The sequence below is a fragment of the Budorcas taxicolor genome, chromosome 19 (assembly GCF_023091745.1).
Source record: "Budorcas taxicolor isolate Tak-1 chromosome 19, Takin1.1, whole genome shotgun sequence".
NCBI classification, from domain to species: domain Eukaryota; kingdom Metazoa; phylum Chordata; class Mammalia; order Artiodactyla; family Bovidae; genus Budorcas; species Budorcas taxicolor.
Genome location: NC_068928.1, coordinates 4,839,180 through 4,860,011, shown reverse-complemented (window position 1 = coordinate 4,860,011; position 20,832 = coordinate 4,839,180). Strand labels below are relative to the sequence as shown.

At 38.3% G+C, this 20,832-nt stretch overlaps 1 protein-coding gene across 1 annotated transcript; it reads right to left on the bottom strand.

Moving 5' to 3' along the window:
- Window positions 1–10,905: 10,905 nt before the first annotated feature.
- On the bottom strand, window positions 10,906–11,220 carry LOC128064747 (peptidyl-prolyl cis-trans isomerase A-like). Its single transcript, XM_052657675.1, has one exon. It carries the CDS (start codon window positions 11,218–11,220, stop codon window positions 10,906–10,908), a length of 315 nt encoding a protein of 104 aa, XP_052513635.1.
- Window positions 11,221–20,832: the final 9,612 nt, after the last annotated feature.

Here is a 20,832-nt window from a genome sequence, read left to right as displayed (position 1 = left end):
AATGGCAATCCACTCCAGTTTTCTTGCCTGGAGAAATCCATGGACAGAGGTGCCTGGTGGGCTACAGTGCATGGGGTTGCAAAGAGTCGGACACGACTGAGCAACTAACACTAGACTACACTATGAGTATTTGTATTTACCAAAGAGTATATTAAATGAGTCATCTTGGAAGAGAATGCCAGCAATGTAATATCATATCTATGCCCCAGGAGAAACTTAATGCAGTTAAGATGTTGCCTTATGATTATGTGTGGTTAAAAGCTGTTGAGGTACCTGATGGCTAGATGGGTGTGTGTGTGTATGTATGTATGTATGTACCCATATATGAACTATCCCTTCAGAAATGATGGCAAACCACAGTTGAGAGATGGCTTAAAAAGGCACTGAATGAAACATAGCCAAACCTATAACAGTGAATATTTACCAGTTCCTAATTAGATAGAGTCAATAATTTCAATTTCAGAGGTTAAAGCATCTACCTGTAATGCGGGAGACCTGGGTTCGATCCCTGGGTCGGGAAGATCCCCTGGAGAAGGAAATGGCAACCCACTCCAGTACTCTTGCCTGGAGAATCCCATGGAGGGAGGGAGGAGCCTGGTAGGCTACAGTCCACGGGGTTGCAAAGAGTCGGACATGACTGAGTGACTTCACACCAATAATTTCAATCATATGCCTTAATGGTGGGAACATGGCATTGCATTTGAAGTAATCTACTGTGAAGCACCATTCACTCCTACCAAGTTTAAGAATAGACCAAATTGAGCTGTTAAGTGGAGAAGTAATGGGGATTATCATCCCTCATATAAGTAGGTGTCTCTTTGAAAGCCCCGTTTACTTTACCTTGGGCCGGATTAACTGCACAGTCACTCCTGGCTCACTTTTCATTTACATTGGCAGGCTGGATCCTATAGGCATTTGTATTCTACACTTCTGGAAGCCAGTCACCTGGATGAGTTCAAACCCCCCAAACATACTCACCTGCCTAAAGGAACCTCCACATCACCTATTTTTTTTTCAGATTCTCTATAGCAAATGTCTCTTCTAGAAAAGTAGCTGGCATGCAGTTGGTATGTTGAGTCTGAAACAGACAGTTCAGTAACTTCCTTCCATGAATTAAGCCAACTTGGAAGACACTGCAGTATATAGGTTGGTATCTGAACTGGGTCTGTTTTTTGGCTTTTCTCCTTCTAACACTAAAAAGAGCAAGTCAGTGTCCTCTCTAAGCTTATTTATAGAATGGAGGTATAATAACATGTATTCTAAAGTTATCATGTATCTTCAATGAAATCTAGTTTATTGATGACAAAATGATAATCAATGTGTAGCCTTCAGCGCACCTCCCCCCACCCACACACTTTTATTTCCAAAGGCATGTTCCGACCTCAGACATTGTTGTAAACAATCAATTACATTTTGATTGCTCGTAGGATGTCCAGAAGGGTCCTCTTCTCTTTAGGCTGACTCTGTCATAGCTGTTTATAGCTTTGTTAGGCTTTACTTATACAGTGTTTAGGTACCTTGATCACTTATTTCTAGAATTTCCTCCGATTTTTAAGTTTGAAGTAGAAACCTGAAATTGCTTCCACCATAATAAATTCATTTCCTGTAACAGTGCATGCAGCAGATGGTGTTCTCTGATCCTTCTGCCATACTCTGAAGGGTGAAGGTGGTTTGCATTTTTTTTTTCCTGATGATACTATTTCTCGTGAATGAAGAACATGAAAATAGAACTCACTGCCTACTCCACTTCTGCTTAGAAAACTGTCCTTCAGCTTTGCTCATTTGTATCCATCCTTTAAACCTTTCCACAGCCCACTTCTCTTCCCAGAGGCAGCTAAACTCTCTTCTTCCATCTGACAACACGTCTCCCACACACCTTATATAATACTGGAAAAGAGGAGAACTTACACACCACCAGTGTAATATTTTGAACTATTTTTCAAACCAAATTTGCTCAATTTTGCTTAGCCATAAATAAAAAGAAGATTCAGTTCAGTTCAGTCGCTCAGTCGTGAGCGACTCTTTGTGACCCCATGGATCACAGCACGCCAGGCCTCCTTGTCCATCACCAACTCCTAGAGTTTACCCAAACTCATGTCCATCGAGTCGGTGATGCCATCCAGCTATCGCATCCTCTGTCGTTCCCTTCTCCTCCTGCCTCCAGTCCCTCCCAGCATCAGGGTCTTTTCCAGTGAGTTAACAGTTCACATGAGGTGGCCAAAGTATTGGAGTTTCAGCTTCAAAATCAGTCCTACCAATGAACATCCAGAACCGATCTCCTTTAGGGTGGACTGGTTGGATCTCCTTGCAGTCCAAGGGACTCTCAAGAGTCTTCTCCAACACCACAGTTCAAAAGCATCAGTTCTTCAGCACTCAGCTTTCTTCACAGTCCAACTCTCACATCCATACATGACCACTGGGAAAACCATAGCCTTGACTAGACGGACCTTTGTTGGCAAAGTAATGTCTCTGCTTTTTAATATGCTATCTAGGTTGGTCATAACTTTTCTTCCAAGGAGTAAGCGTCTTTTAATTTCATGGCTGTAGTCACCATCTGCAGTGATTTTGGAGCCCCCCCCCCCCCCAAAATAAAGTCAGCCACTGTTTCCACTGTTTCCCCATATATTTCCCATGAAGGGATGGGACCAGATGCCATGATCTTCGTTTTCTGAATGTTGAGCTTTAAGCCAACTTTTTCACTCTCGTCTTTCACTTTCATCAAGAGGCTTTTTAGTTCCTCTTTACTTTCTGCCATAACGGTGGTGTCATCTGCATAGCTGAGGTTATTGACATTTCTCCTGGCAATCTTGATTCCAGCTTGTGCTTTTTCCAGTCTAGCATTTGTCATGATGCACTCGGCATAGAAGTGAAATAAGCAGGGTGACAATATACAGCCTTGACGTACTCCTTTTCCTATTTGGAACCAGTCTGTTGTTCCATATCCAGTTCTAACTGTTGCTTCCTGACCTGCATACAGGTTTCTCAAGAGGCAGGTCAGGTGGTCTGGTATCCCTATATCTTTCAGAATTTTCTACAGTTTATTGTGATCCACACAGTCAAAGGCTTTGGCATAGTCAGTAAAGCAGAAATAGATGTTTTTCTGGAACTCTCTTGCTTTTTCGATGACCCAGTGGATGTTGGCAATTTGATCTCTGGTTCCTCTGCCTTTTCTAAAACCAGCTTGAACATCTGGAAGGTCACGGTTCACGTATTGCTGAAGCCTGGCTTGGAGAATTTTGAGCGTTACTTTACTAGCATGTGAGATGAGTGCAATTGTGTAGTAGTTTGAGCATTCTTTGGCATTGTCTTTCTTTGGGATTGGAATGAAAACTAACTTTTTCCCATCCTGTGGCCACTGCTGAGTTTTCCAAATGTGCTGGCATATTGAGTGCAGCACTTTCACAACATCATCTTTCAGGATTTGAAAGAGCTCAACTGGAATTCCATCACCTCCACTAGCTTTGTTCGTAGTGATGCTTTCTAAGGCCCACTTGACTTCACATTCCATGATGTCTGTCTCTAGGTGAGTGATCACACCATCGTGATTATTTTGGTCGTGAAGATCTTTTTCGTACAGTTCTTCTGTGTATTCTTGCCACCTCTTCTTAATATCTTCTGGTTCTGTTAGGTCCATACCATTTAAACCAGCTTTCAAGCAAGCATGTATCGTAATATTTAGCTACCTGGTGGCTCAGATGGTAAAGAATCTGCCTGCAGTGCAGAAGACCTGGGTTCAATCCCTGGATATGGAAGATCCCCTGGAGAAGGAAATGGCTACCCACTGTAGTATTCTTGCCTGGAGAATTCAATGGACAGAGGAGCCTGGTGGGCTATAGTCCATAGGGTTGCCAAGAGTCAGACAAGACTGAGCAACTTTCACTTTCACTTTTCATATCTAAATATTAGTCACTTAAATACAAATAAAAGATGCAAACTTATATAGAGTGGATAAAAACAAGATCTTGCTGTATAGTACAGGGAACTATAGTCAGTATCCGGCGACAAACCATATTGGAAAAGAAGAATAAAAATAGATACAAATAATATATACCTGGTGCAATAATTTAAACATTATGAAAGTATTTAGAGTAAGATTAATAGTGTTTTGAGAAAGAGAGGTATCATATGACATCCCTTGTATATGGAATCTAAAAAGAAATGTTACAAGTGAACTTTCTATAAAACAGAAACAGACTCACAAACTTAGAGAACAAGCTTATAGTTGCTGGGGGGAAGGATGGGGGAAGGGATAGTTAGGGAGTTTAGAATGGACATGACACACTGCTATATTTATAGTGGATAACCAACAAGGACCTCCTATATAGCACATGGAACTCTGCTCAATGTTATGTGGCAGCCTGGATGGGAGGGGAGTTTGGGGAAGGATGGATACTTGTATATGAATGACTGACTTCCTTTGCTGTTCACCTGAAACTATCACTATATTCTTTGTTAATCGGCTATATTCCAATACAAAATTAAAAGCTTTTAAAATTTAATAGTGTTTTTTCTCAAGCTCCAATTTTGCTCTTGTCAATGTACCCACTGTTAAAAGTAAAATTGTCATTCTGTAGATTTTATTTATTTATGCAAGATTATACCAGTTACATACATATATAATTTTATTTTAAAAGCAAGATCACAATATGTGTTATTCTGGATTTTTTTCACTTCACTCTATTTCATGAATACATTTTCAAGTCAACACTGAAAGATATAACTCAGTTTTTAAAATAAGTAAATTGTATTCCTTACTAGGAATATGTATCATTTTCTCAAACATTCTCACACTGAGAGAAGTTCCAAATTTCCCAGGATTTTTGCTAATAAAATGATGTTTTTATAAACATTCATATGTCTATATTTTATTTTTAAAACGAATTCCTGGAGGTAGGATTGTTTAGTTAAAGAATGTCTGCATTGTAAGTTTTAATATATACTGCCAGAAAGCTATTTAAAAATTGTTGCAAGTTAAACCTTTTAACAATGCCTGAGTAGACTTGTTATTTCCCTGTTTCATGAAATGTTAAAATTTTTCGATTGGAAGGAACAATTTTGCCTTTTAAAAATTTGTGTTTATTTTGTGTTTTGTTAATTATTCTTCTTGATTGTATTTTCATATTGGCCTTTTGCATTTCATTTTCTGTGATTGTTTCTTCAGATACTTTTGTTCATTTTTATTGTTTTATTCTTTCTTAATCAACTTGAAGGACCTCTTTGTAAATTAATAAAAATTATTCTTTGCCTTTCTTATGTAACATACATAGTTTGTATTTTCCCAAGTGTATCTTTTATTTTTTGATTTTGCATATAGTATATTTGCCATAAAAATGTTTCTAAGTTTTATGGAATTAAATAATTTTAAAAATGCTCCTAGATTTTCTGCTTTCCTTAAGAAAATGTTGACAAGCAGTGGGTATTTTTTGAAACTTTTTATTTTGTATTGTGGTATAGCTGATTAACACCTGTAATAATTTCAGGTGAACAGGGAAGGGACTCAGCCATAAATATACATGTATCTATTTTCCTCCCAAACTCCCTTCCCTTCCAGGCTCCCACATAACATTGAGCAGAGTTGCATGTGCTATAGAGTAGGTCCTTGTTGGTTATCCATTTTAAATAGAGCAGTGTGTACATATCCATCCCAAACTCCCTCACTATCCCTTTCCCCTAGCAACAATAAATTCTTCTCTAAGTCTGTGAGCCTGTTTCTGTCTTATAAGTAAGTTCATTTGTATCACGTGTTCTTAGATTCCACACATCAGGGATATCAAACTGTATTTCTCCTTTTCTGTCTGATTTACTCCACTCTGTGTGATACGCTCTAGGTCAAGAAATGGATATTTTAAATAGAAGATTTTACATACAAATTCTCATATTTTTCTCATTTTGAAGAACCCATTCAGACTTAAAACCTTAGGCTAGATTTTCGCTGCACATAAGGAGTTTCCTCACAGTGTGTTCTCATTTATTTGGAAGTGCGTCTTCATGAATCACATTTTTAAATGACTGTACCAGTTGTGGATTTATTGCATCTTAATCTGAAATATACTCTTCTTCCCTGTGCTTTGGATACTGGAGCTGAGCCCTGTAGATGCTTCTTCTTCCCAGCTGGCACAGTGTAGTTTTGAAAATAAAGTGTGCTGGAGCAGTTCTGCAAGACCAGAGCAGGAAGAGGTTTTCCTTCTTCCAGTCTGCTGTGATAGCCACCATGTTGGTTTGTGCACACGTGTGTGCAGATAATGGTGGGAGACATGCTCAGCTCTGTAGCCTCATGGTTTGGTTGCAGTCTTCACTCTTCAGCAGTTATTTCTTCCATTCAGCAGCTGGCTGATCTGTAGTCTAGCTGTAGTGGCTGCCCATTGGCAAGCTGCTTTTCCACAACTGGTTGTGCGCTCCTGCAGCAGCCATACCTTTCCTTAGATATCTGAATTCAGTTTGTGGAAAGGACTCCGACAAGTTTCTGTATTCCTTCCTTCCTTGTTTTCCCTCAGTCCTAGAAACAGTGCTGCTTGCTGCAATTAGAACTTCAATCGCTGCTATGCCATATAATTCTTTTAATGTTAACCATTCTTTACTCTTTATATTACATTTTCCTTGTTAAATTACTGGTGTGATGTCTGCCTCTTGAGTTGGCCTTATCTGAAATGTAAACATAATGTTAAGGTTTCTGGGAGAAAGCAGATAATCCTGGCTACTGTGCATCAGTAAGGATGGGTAGGTAGACTTACCTTAGAAGACAAAGTTACAAATATTCACCACAGTGACAAATGAAGGCAATCTGATGGATAGATAAAATTCCCAGTTATAGAACGTGTAGTAGTTTCCCAATCTATTATAGTTTGTGTTTTGCCTTACAATGTCTGTCATAACTATGGATCACCTATACTTTTATTTATTAATATTTTCCCTTCAACCAAACCATTGTTACTTGTTTTTAATTTTCATACAGTCTTAGATTCACAGAAAAATTAAGCAGATTGTGCAGATCAATCCATTTTAAATTTAAATAACTTATTCAAAAATGTACTTATAAAATGGTAGATAGTAAGAATATACATATGCCATAAAGAGTCAACTGATAAAAAGTATTTAATTATTAAAGTGAAATATTCACATATGAACAAAAATCATGTATTATAACATTATATGTACTGTGTTTGAGAAAGAATAGACCCGAATACCTTGGAGGCAACTCTCCTTCTATCCTTCAAATTCTGGAATATGGGCACAACTATGTTCATGTGCTTTTTGTTTGTTTATTTAAGGAGAGGGGGATGATCAGTTGTTACAAAAAGCTATCTTTTATTCATAGCAAGAATATCCACCTATCTATCTATACATCTACAATTGCATTTGTGTACGTATCCACAAATATTTCTGAATACATTGCTAATATCTAACATAATGTCTTAATCTATATACCATCATTTCCTTTTTACTGGGGATTTGTTCACTTACTTGATGGACTGACATAAATCAGCCCCATCATTATCCCTCAGCTATTCCTGACGTTTTTATTTAATACATAACCTTGAAAGGACAAAAACAAATTGCTTTCTCCATACTCTGTAAAACTCTATGGCAATCAAATAGTGCTATTCATGATTCATCAGCTATCAGGAAATGCTTTCAGGGAAGATAATGAGGAAGAAATTTCAAGGATTTTCTACTTTTGTTGAGTTCGAACAAAGCAGGTGGGGTTGCTGTTGCTACAGTAACAGATCTGTCTGCATTAGTTCATAGCTTTGTCTTTAATAATAAGAAACTGAGTTCTGTGCGTGTGCATGAATGTTTGTGTACTTCTATTCCACTTAACATTAGATTTGTGAGCTAGCTTTATTGTAATGGGATATGCACATACAGATCAATTTAAGGGCTAAATCAATCTATTTTTAGACCTAACGAATAGACTGTTCCCTCTTTTTACCAATAGCAATAGATTGCAATGAACATACATGTACATATCTCCTTGAACATGAAAAAGAAACTTTGGAGAGCTTAAAGTGGAATTGTTGAGTTAGGGTTAGTATTAATTTTCAATCTTATTGGATGGACCAACATTAAATCGATTGGATAAAAGTACAATATATCTTAGTACTTATACAACACTGTATAAAAAGCAACATATGTTTCTATTTTTCCAGATGATTTCCAAAAGTTAATTTCATGAATTTTATTAATTTCATCCAGTTAAATGAATGTGTGAAATAGTGACAGACTTTATTTTTTTGTGCTCCAAAATCACTGCAGATGGTGACTGCAGCCATGAAGTTAAAAGACGCTTGCTCTTTGGAAGAAAAGTTATGACCAACCCAGACAGCATATTAAAAAGCAGAGATATTACTTTGCAAACAAAGATCCGTCTAGTCAAAGCTATGGTTTTTCCAGTAGTCATGTATGGATGTGAGAGTTGGGCTTTAAAGAAAGTTGAGCGCCAAAGAATTGATGCTTTTGAACTGTGGTGTTGGAGAAGACTCTTGAAAATCCCTTGGACTTCAGGGAGATCCAACCAGTCCATCCTAAAGGAGATCAGTCCTGGGTGTTCATTGGTAGAACTGAATTTTGAAGCTGAAACTCCAGTACTTTGACCACCTCATGCGAAGAGTTGACTCACTGGAAAAGAACCTGATGCTGGGAAAGATTGAAGACAGGAGGAGAAGGGGATGACAGAGGATGAGATGGCTGGATGGCATCACCGACTCAATGGACATGAGTTTGGGTAAATTCTGGGGGTTGGCAATGGACAGGGGGGCCTGGCGTGCTGCAGTCCATGGGTTACAAAGAGTTAGACACGACTGAGTGACTGAACTGAACTGAACTGAACTGAGGCTCCTCTGTCCACGGAATTCTCTAAGCCAGAATGCTGGAGTGGGTAGCCATTCCTTTCTCCAGGGGATCTTCCTGGCCCAAGGATCAAACCCAAGTCTCCTGCATTGCAGGCAGATTTTTTATCATCTGAGTCACCAGGGAAGACCCCAGTGGTAATACTCACATGCAATGTTATCTTATCACTATAATGAGAATGACTTCAGAATCTTACAGTTGAAAATGACATTTATTATCTGTTTATTATCTCACTCTTTACATGATTAAGGTACTAAGATGATTAAAAGTGGATATTGTTTTATAAGTTATCTTTTCAGTATCAAGATAATCACATGATTTATCTATTTTGACCTACTGATATGATGTGTTAGATTTAAAATTTTTCCAATTAAGCTCCTTGCATAAAGCTAACTGAGTTATATTATACTTTTAATTATGTTTATGGATTGAGTTTACTATTATTTAGAATTTTTCCATCAGTGTTTTTAGATATGTGCTTAGTTCCTCAGTCATGCCCAACTCTTTGTGACCCCATGGCTTCTCTGTCCATGAAATTCTGCAGGCAAGAATATTGGAGTGGGTTGCCATGTCTTCCTCCAGGGGCTCTTCCCAACCCAACCGAGGTCTCCCACATTGCAGATGGATTCTTCACCGTCTGAGCCACCAGGGGAGCCCCTGGCCTAAACTTTAGTTCTCTTTGTGCTGTCTTACATCTTGCTCTCAAGATCTGCCAGCTTTGTATAATGAATTGCAGAGTTATATCTTTTTATTTGCACTACAATAGTTTAGGTGGCATTTGCATTTTCTGCTAATTAAAATTTTGCAAGGAATAACTTATTACAATATTTGGAACTAGAATTGGCTTTTGATTATATTTCTCAATTCCTTCTTCATTCATTATTTTATTTTCTTATCCTTCTTGGTACAATTTAGGTCATTTTTGCTTGCTTAGAAAATACCCATTTTACTGTAATTTTCAAATAGAAGCACAGAATTATAGACTATTCAACCACTTAAAATATCCTCTGCATTGATGGTAACATTCTTTTCTATACTACTTTTGGGGATTATATTCTCTTTATAGCATATATCTTTATTATTTCTTGATGTTAGTTTTTTTGTAAATTACTATGCTGAATGTTTGGTTTATTTTTATCTCTTATTTAATGATGATATCAATTATAGTATAAAATTTCATCACAATAAATTAGTCCATATCCCATAAATTTTACCATAAACTATTCTCTTCACTGTTGCTATGCATATTGTCTTATAAAATCAGCTTTATTTTCTTCTCTTGCCCAATTGTTATTTCAGAAAGTCTTTTCTATTTTTAAATGATTTTTTGGTTGGCAATTTCGTTTTTATTTCAGGCTTATTGCATTATTTATATGGTCTTTTTATGTCTTTTTTTTGCTGTGAAATATTTTAAAGTTTCTTTACCTTGTTCTGTTAATAGTATGTGCTGATTTTAATGTGTTCTAGGGCAATTTGAAGCATATGTTATTCCTATTTGCAGGGTACAGAGATATACATCCTTCTAATAACTTTTGTCTCTAATCCCAATGTTGACCTCTTGCAATCCACACTCCATGCTGCTGTTGGGGAGGACTAAGGAGGAAGGTTCACAAAAGGAACTGGGTTGGGCTATAATTAGGCACAGAGATAAGCATCAAATGTCTGTGGATAACTGAGACATTGTGTGAGAATTGCCTCAATATATCTCATTTTGTTTCCTTTTACATGCCTTAGCATTCTGCATTTTTTTGATTATGTCCTGAATTCTCTAGATCATAGACTATTTTACATATTAAAAAACAGTGTGCACTAAACAGTCAGAATCACAGTCCTTGCTCTTCTCATTTTTTGTTGCTGTTGTTTGGTTTTTATTTCATAATCATAAAGTTAACTTTGCAATCCAGTTAAACTTGGAGGGGCATAAGGAAAACAAGGAACCCAAAGAACTGCAGTGAGAACACAAAGATTATAGGCTATTTCAAGCAGATGGGGGTAAAAGGGTGCTCTCTTCAGCTACAGAAGGAGTGGTCTAGTGGTAAAGTTAAACACAGGTCAAATTTATGAGATTTGTCCACAGTCAGCAATGGTGATCTTGCTGATCTTGCCATTCCAGGATCCAAGGCACTCCATGTCTTCTACAATATTCATGCCCTCTTTCACCTTGCCAAGGACCACATGCTTGCCATCCAAGCAATCAGTCTTGACAGTGCAGATGAAAAACTGGGAATCATTTGTGTTGGGGCCAACGTTTGCCATGGACAAGATGCCAGGACCCATATGCTTCAGGATGAAATGCTCATCATCAAAATTCTCCCCATAGATGGACTTGCCACCAGAGCCTTTATGGCATATGAAGTCACCACCCTGGCACATAAATCCCAGAATTATTCTGTGAAAGCAGGACTGGCATGTAATAAATCATCAACAAATACTTTTTGAATAAACAAGTTTGGAGGGTACTTAGTTTTTATAAATAAAATTTAAAGTTCAAGTGAAAGGTTCCACATTGTAAGGCTCATAAATGGAAAGACTTGAATTTGAACCAAGATCTCCTGATACTGAATGAGATTTTTTCCACTGAAGTGCTTCTTAAAATTTTGCAAATTCCTTTTGCAGCCAAACAAGGACAGGCATAGTTAAGGTAAAATTCTGCAAAATTTAATGGATTTGGGGTTTTCCCAGTTTTTCATTTGGCATCTATCTCACACACATTAAGTTTTTGTAAAATAATTATATATATATATATATGTATATACCTAGATGAAATCTAAACAGTAATTATCTCATTATTTTAAAACACAGCAAAAGATTGACAAAGAATTACTGAATGGGATGAGAAATACATGCAGTTTTCGTGTGTGCTGCTAAGTTGCTTCAGTTGTGTCAGACTCTTTGTGACCTTATGGACTGTAGCCCACCTGGGCTCCTCTGTCCATGGGATTCTCTAGGCAAGAATACTGGAGTGGGTTGCTATGCCCTCCTCCAGAGGATCTTCCTGATCCAAGAATCGAACCTCTGTCTCTTATGTCTCCTGCATTGGCACGTGGGTTCTTTACCACTAGTGCCACCTGGGAAGCCCTATTCACACTTATATAAGAAACAACCAAAAATATTATAAATATTGGTTCTAGGATGAACTTTTATTCTGTTCTTACGTAGGAACTGGTTGAACCAAAAGTAGGAAACAGCAAAGAGCAATGTCTCTCTTGGTTCTATTTGGATAGCATTAAAAAAATTATTTTCATTTACATTTTCCATTGATTCATTTCTGCATTCTGTGCTATGTATACCCTATACTTGTTTTTTACGACTTCTTTTTTTAAAGAGTTCTGACTCCAAAATCACTGCAGATGGTGACTGCAGCCATGAAATTAAAAGACGCTTACTCCTTGGAACAAAAGTTATGACCAACCTAGATAGCATATTCAAAAGCAGAGACATTACTTTGCCGACTAAGGTCCGTCTAGTCAAGGCTATGGTTTTTCCTGTGGTCATGTATGGGTGTGAGAGTTGGAATGTGAAGAAGGCTGAATGCCAAAGAATTGATGGTTTTGAACTGTGGTGTTGGAGAAGACTCTTGAGAGTCCCTTGGACTGCAAGGAGATCCAACCAGTCCATTCTGAAGGAGATCAACCCTGGGATTTCTTTGGAAGGAATGATGCTGAAGCTGAAACTCCAGTACTTTGGCCACCTCATGCAAAGAGCTGACTCATTAGAAAAGACCCTGATGCTGGGAAGGATTGGGGGCAGGAGGAGAAGGGGATGACAGAGGATGAGATGGTTGGATGGCATCACTGACTCGATGGATGTGAGTCTGGGTGAACTCCGGGAGTTGGCGATGGACAGGGAGGCCTGGCGTGCTGCAATTCATGGGGTCGCAAAGAGTCGGACACGACTGAGCGACTGAACTGAACTGAACTGACTACTAAAATTAGATAATTTTCAGTATTTTTTTCTCAGTATGTAATTGCTGAATGTTCAGACTTTAGAGAAGCATCATTGATTATATCCCTGGATCTAACTATCTCTAGTCTTATTTACAAAGAAGTTGAGGAGGTTTTCTCTTCTCTCACATACATAGCTCGTGCATGCGCGTGCACACACACACACACACACACACACACACGTTTCTAGAAGCTCTGTGTGCAGAAGCAGAATGCTTACTCACTGCCGCATATTTCTGGAGGTCCAACCACAATGTCTGACGCCAAGCCAGCACTCAACATCTGTCCAAGGTCTATTTTGTGCTCTCTCTGTTTCTCCATCTGAACCTCTGATCTGGGCTAGAGCAGTATTTGGCAATGAAAGTCAAGAGTTTTTGGATTCCACAGGGTACAATCACCCCAATGCCAAAACCAGACAAATGTGTCACACCAAAAAGGAAAATTACAGGCCAATATCATTGATGAACAGAAATGTAAAAATCCTCAACAAAATACTAACTCACAGAATCCAACAACACATTAAAAGGATCATACACTGTGATTAAGTGGGGTTTATTCCAGAGATGCAGGATTCTTCAATGCAAATCAATGTGATATACCATATTATTAATAACAAATTGAAAGATAAAAAGGATATGATAAGCTCTATAGATGCAGAAAAGGCTTTCAACAAAATTCAACACTGTCAACTACAAACTAGCATTTACTAAGGACATTGCCAGCAACTGAAAAACAAAGGCATTTGCCATCCACCTCTATGGAGACTGAACCCCATGCTGCTATAGCTGTTGACCTTCAGCAACCCCTGAGGGAGTTCAGGGTGGAGTGAGGCACTCTGCTCCAGGAAATCTGGTAGGATAGGTCTTTAGATAGTTGGATGCTTTTAGGAACAGATTTTATGATCTCAATCCTTGCACCTCCTCATATCTAGAGAAGCATGAAATCCCTTCCTGGTGACATGAGTGTTTCATGGCATTGAACTCCCCCTTCACCAAAACCTTATATATATTGACTTTCCCCCACTGCCGCTTTGGAGCAGACTCTCAGAGCTATCAGAGATGCTGCCTCCCAGGCTGCAGTCCTCATTTTGCCCCAAATAAAACTTAACTCACAACTTTCAAGTTGTACATCTTGTTTTTTCAGTTGACAGCACCCATTTTTGATAAACACTCTTCAGAAAGTGGTCATTGAAGGAATCTACCTCAACATAATAAAGGCCATATATGACAAACCCACAGCAAACATTATTCTCAATGGTGAAAAACTGAAAGCATTTTCTCTAGATCAGGAATAAGATAAGAGTGCCCACTTTCACCACTATTATTCAGTATAGCTTTGGAAATCCTCACCACAGCAATCAGAGAAGAAAAGCTTTATCTTCCCTGTCACTTTAAATAAAAATCTTTGCTGCACAAAGCTCTGAGTGACTGAGACCGTGTCTTCGGTCCCAGAGTTAAGCCTTCTCCTTTGGAGACCACGGACTTGTCACCGAACACTGTTCACCATTCACCATAAGCTATCAATATTCTCCCAATGAGTAAAATACTCAGTACACACACTGGGATGATATCACAAACTTGGTATGACTTAAATAGTTCTCCAACCCATGTTTCCTGACATCAAATCTAGAGTTTACTCCATTATGCCACCTAATTCTCTGGATAAAAGGTTTCAAAACACTTGGCTTCCAAACACCATGGTATTTGTTTGCCTCTTTGGTTTGTCAGAGTTGTACCGCTTTATCTGAACTAAATGAGGATACAGAAATGTCTCTGTTCCTGTGCTTAACTGTTCCCATAACGACTCTTGAAATCACTTCAGGAGTGTCTGCTTTGCTTTCTACCTTTCTCCTTTAATCTTCCTAGTTAAGTTGGGCTGGTTAACCACCATCCAAAGTAGACCATTTTTTTCAGGTGACCATAAACTGGGAAATTCTTCCTAATCCAATCACTTGTGCCAAAGGCATAAGTATTACTTTAGCTTAAAGCATATGATTTGCCTGCCACAGAATACTTTTTGGGTATTAGTCTCTTGGCAATATTTTTTGAAGCTTCTCATCCATTGCATCCCACCTGCTCCCTGCAGGTCATACAGCTCCCTTCTTTGTGATTATATAACTCAGAGGATGCTCTATCCTACTATTGTAAAATGTTCTTGTTTGGCCACTTGAAGTCATGTCCAATTATTCCATCCAGAAGCAATGCCATAGTCTTCCCTAAAAACTTTTTTCCAAGGTCAGAGTACACAATATCTCCTGGTTCTGTCATAATGCCATCTTAATATCTACCCTTATGTATTAAATGGCAAACCATCACTACCACTTCCTGATTGTGGAGAAAAATTTGCAATAGTAAGCTAAGCTTCCCTTTCCCTTTTCACTTTTATGCATTGGAGAAGGAAATGGCAACCCACTCCAGTGTTCTTACCTGGAGAACCCCAGGGATGGCGGAGCCTGGTGGGCTGCTGTCTATGGGATCGCACAGAGTTGGACATGACTGAAGTGACTTAGCAGCAGCAGCAAGCTAAGCAAAAAAATGCAATTAGAATTCTTCTATGGAACAAAGGTCTATTAAAAATGACAAAATAAAGCACTATCTTTAAATATCTCAAATTTAAATACTCTGACAGTGAACAAGAAAAGGAAATTTAAAACATAGCTTAATTCTGTAAAGAATTAGAGTCACAATAGTTTCTGGAATAAAGTAGATGTTCAATAAATGTGCCGAAAAAATGTATGAGTAAATGGTTAGTGCATACAGCTTACCTCCTTGTTCATTGATTCAGAAATGCCTTTAGCCATCCTAGAAAATGGATTGTTTTCCTACCAATCAATCCTAACCTTTTCTGAGTGATCTGAGCACTAGTTAGTTTTCTATTTATCTTTGCTGTTGCTCTCAAGCTAGACTTCAGCAATATGTGAACCTGGAACTTCCAGATGTACAAGCTGGATTTAGAAAAGACACAGGAACCTGAGATCAAATTGCCAATATCTGTTGGATCATAGAGAATGCACCAGAATTTCAGAAAAACATGCATCTGCTTCATTGACTATGCTAAAGCCTTTGACTGTGTGGATCACAACAAACCGTGGAAAGTTCTTAAAAAGATGGAAATACCAGACTGCCTTACCAGTCTCCTGAGAAACCTGTATGCAGGTCAAGAAACAACAGTTATAATCAGACATAGAACATCAGACTGGTTCAAAATTGGGAAAGGAGTACCTCAAGGTTGTATATTGTCACCCAGTTTATTTAACTTGCATGCAGAGTGCATCATGTGAAATGCCAGGCTGGATGAATCCCAAGCTGGAATCAAGATTGTGGGGAGAAATATCAACAACCTCAAATATGCAGATGACACCACTCTAATGGCCAAAAGTGAAGAGGAACTAAAAAGTCTTAGGATAAGGGTGAAAGAGGAGAGTGAAAAAGCTGGCTTAAAACTCAACATTGAAAAAATGAAGATCATGGCATCTGGTCCCATCATTTCGTGGCAAATAGATGGAGAAAAAGTGGAAACAGTGACAGATTTTCTTCAGCTCCAAAATCACTGCAGACAGTGATTGCAGCCACAAAATTAAAGACACTCCTTGGAAGGAAAGCTATGACAAACCTAGGCAGTGTATCAAAAAACAGAGACCTCATTTTGCCGACAAAGGTCTGTATAGTCAAAGCTTTGGTTTTTTCAGTAGTCATGCACAGGTGTGAGATTTGAACCATAAACAAGGCAGATATTTTCAAATTGTGGGACTGGAGAAGACTCTTGGGAGTCCCTTGGACTGCAAAGAGATCAAACTAGTCAATCCTAAAGGAATCAATCCTGAATATTCATTGGAAGGATTGATGCTGAAGCTAAAACTCCAACACTTTGGCCTCCTGATATGAAGAGTTGACTAATTGGAAGTGAAGTGAAGTCGCTCAGTCGTGTCCAACTCTTTGTGACCCCGTGTACTGTAGCCCACCAAGCTCCTCCGTCCATGGGACTCTCCAGGCAAGAATACTGGAGTGGGTTGCCATTTCCTTCTCCAGGGGATCTTCCCAACCCAGGGATCGAACCCAGGTCTCCCACATTGCAGGCAGATGCTTTAACCTCTGCATCACCAGGGAAGCCTTGGAAAAGACCCTGATATTGGGAAAGACTGAGTGCAGAAGGAGAAGAGGGTGACAGAGGATGAGACGGTGGGATGGCATCATCAATACAATGGATATGAGTGTGAGCAAACTCCGGGAGATAATGAAGGACAGGGAAGACTGGCATGCTGCTGTCCATGGGATCACAAAGAGTCAGATCCTACTGAGTGACTGAACAACAGTTTTATAGAAAGTTTCCTAGGCTCTCAAAACACTGTTCCAGCTCCATAGAACATAAAAATCCTATCTCTCCATTGGAATTAAGGTGTATTTCCGTTGCAATGAAACCTTTATTCTGTCACTTTCTGGATACCTTGTTAGGATGCCTCTTTGGGGGCGTTAAAACCTCTAAAAAAGCAAGGCCTAGGGCCATGGGTTTGGGGAGCAAAATATTTTAAAATGAGTCAGTAGATACACATAATTTGACACATTTCCATATTCACCACCTACTTGCTCACCTTGTGCTCTCTTCCTAGGCAGCTCCCATTTGGAGTTTCTACCAGAGTGTTCTCTGGGGCTAGGCAACTTTATTCCTGCTCTTTGAATAACAGGGCAAGCAGGTGTACAAATGAGGGTAAGACTCTACATGGCTTAATTAACAGCACTTAGATGTGTCATTATATCCTTACCCCTTGCTGTATAAGGGGTATATCACTAGTTGCAGGGAAGGACTAGAGTAGGACAGAGAATTCTTATTCAGTAATTGTGTGCGTGTATGCTCAGTTGTATCTGACTTTTTGCAATTCCATGGACTGTAGCCTGCCAGGCTCCTCTGTCCATGGGATTTTCCAGGCAAGAATACTGGAGTGGGTTGCCATTCCCTTCTCCAGGGGAGCTTTCTGACCCAGGGAATGAACCCACGTCTTCTGTATCCTCTGAACTAGGAGGCAGATTCTTTACCACTGGGCCATCTGGGAAGCCCAAATAAAATCGAAAACGTATGCCTCGTCTGCATGGGAGGGGAGTTTGGGGGAAAATGGATACATATATATGTATGGCTGAGTCCCTTCACCTGACACTATCACAGCATTGTTAATCAGCTATACCCCAATGCAAAAGAAAACGTTTAAAAAAGAAAAAAACAAAACATGTGCCTTGATGCTCCAGTAGGTCATTCTTTGTATAAAAAGAGAATCTAAAGATAATGATGACTTTTTTATTGTTTACCATTATTACATGCTTATCTTTACATAAATTCTGTTTCAATGGAGTTTTGCTTCATTCTTTTTCTTTTTTCTTTTTTGCTTAATATGGGTCCTAATTTCTTCTCTCAGGGGTTGTAATCCCCATTCCTCCTACAATCAACCTTCTCACCTGTCTACAGTAAATACTCAATAACTATGTGCTTCTGTCAATGCTTTCAGGCTGATCTAGTTTATTATCCAAGTGGGTTATATCATCTCCCAATAAGTAGACGGGATGGAAAAATTAAATGTCAGCTCAGGCAGTTAGAGAACTGTGTACCTAGACTGCATTATTTTGACTCTTTATAAATGTCTTTACTGAGCTAGGTTTGGAATGACACCAAGGTTAGTATTGAGAGGTGTTATACAAGAAACAGCTTGTGAATCTTGCAGCTGCATGTTTTATACTGGTACTGAAGCTTTATAATCTATTATGTTACACAGCTTCTTCTGTGTGAGGATGCAGAATAAATTCCATTCATGCTCAGGCAGGAAAGGCTGGACTTCCTCTTGACAATATTGTAAATCTAGTAATTAATCATAATTTTCACTATTCTTTGCTCAGAAAACCAGATATAAATATGCATATCCTTTTGTGAACATGTATTATCTGTTACAAATTTTGCATCAGTCTTTGACATTTTTTTATTTCATTGCTTTTTTCACACCAATTATCTCACTTATTTCTAGGTTTTATATTATTCAATTGTTCCCTTTTTTAAGCTGCCTCAAATTCTTCCCCCTTGTCTTGAATAAGTCAAATAAGTATCTATAAATACAAATTGTGTAGATAAACACCCATAAAAAATTTTTAATATTCAATAGTTGGTTTAATTAGCTTAAAATACTTTATAAGAATAAATTTAAAACTGATTCTAAAGCACTTCTGATTTTAAGTTCACTCTTAGAAAGCATAAAAATTATATTGTTTTAAATTTATATTCTGTTAAGCCAAACGTATATGTCTTTCTACCATTAATTTCTTCTGAATTAATTTTTCCAAGCCATATAATTTTAAATCATTTTAACTTTCTATCATTGGATTATTACTGCATTTTCTAATTACTTAGGGAGATTCATTCTGGAAATATGCAGATGAGATTTTAGGTTTCTTGTTCAGGCTTTAAATTTTTTCTCTTTAGGAATTTTCACATCTATATAATCTGAACTTTGAGACTGAAACCTCTTCAAGGTCAGGGCCCATAATGACTCTACTCTTTATTATTACTCACTAATAAAGTGCCTTCACTACTTAGTACCTCTGTGAACATGAAGAGATGGCATCTCCTCTCTGGACCTCAGTTTCCTCATTGATAAAATGTGGACAATAGCAGTAATCATTTTCTGTTTGTTGTGGTTGATTTAAAGAATTAATCACATCAGGAATTTTATTGTGTGCTTTGGGTATATTAATAACAGCAAAGTAGCTGCTTAGCCAACAAATACCCAAATCTCAGTTGTTTTACAACACAGAAGTTTATTTTTCACTCTATAAGAGAGAGAGGGTTGACTTTGTTCCACACAGTAATTCAGGGGCCCAGCTGATGGAGTCTCTGCCATCATCAGCATGTAACTTTTAAGTTTCTCTTGGCGATCTATAATCTGTCTATTTATTTCAGGTGACAGTGCTGGGATATATGCCTGGGGAGGAGGAAAAGGGTTAATGGAGAAATTCAGAAAACATCACTTCTGCCCACATTCCATTGGCCATAGTACATGGTCCTCTTTACATCTGACTGTGGCTGGGAAAGGTAGTAGCTATGTGGGAGCTTCTTCCCAGCAGTAACTCTTTCCTTCAGAAGAAGAGTATGAATCCTTGATAGACAACTTGATGTCACCAACTCACAGATATATGGCAAGTAATTGGCACATGTTGAGTATTGTTTATTTATCTTTATATGCCACTCAACATATCATACTTACAATTTCCTTGTTAGACTTTCTAATTAGGCTGGAGTCTTTTCAAGTCATATGGAGACTATTTCCTGCACAGAGTCCCTGATTGTCGGCAGAACTGAAGAATAATGTAAGTTCTTATCAAACGTTTGATGAATGGATGTCTGTGGATGGCATACACTTAAGAAATACGTATCTGATCTGTTGTTGAATATACAATCATAATTACCATTTAGTATTAACCAAAAGTTACAAATACCTCTTCTACAGTTGGAAGCTTAAAGTTCAAAAAAAAAGTGAACGACTTTTGTGGCTTGGCCTCACTGAATATCAGCAATCTGAAGAAAAATAAGCTATCTGAGTGTGGATGGATTTGAAGAATAAAAGATGCCACTATGGGAGTTACTGACAACATGGTCACCCCTTCAAAGTATTATATAATGGTTGTCACTGGCTTCCTATTTCTCCACATGCTTTTTGGGAAATAATAAAACTAGATGTATAGTACAATTGATTAATGATTTTATAATCTAAAATCAATATCTAGAGTTGTCTAGTATCGACCATGCTTTCCTCCAGCGCTCCAGTTGTGTTAATGCCCATTCTGCCAATTAGATGACGTTCAGTCTAACAGGGAATTGGCTGTTGAACACAAAGTCACATTCCCTCACAATTTATTTCTCAGTGTTTCTATTACAGTCACAAAAGAGGACTCCAACAAGGACTGAGTAGCTTGTGATCTTACCTCTGCATTCTCAGAGCCTTATATCCATATCCATGTCTTTTATGACATGCAACACTTTCCTCTTGTGTGAAGGCAATATCTTGGAA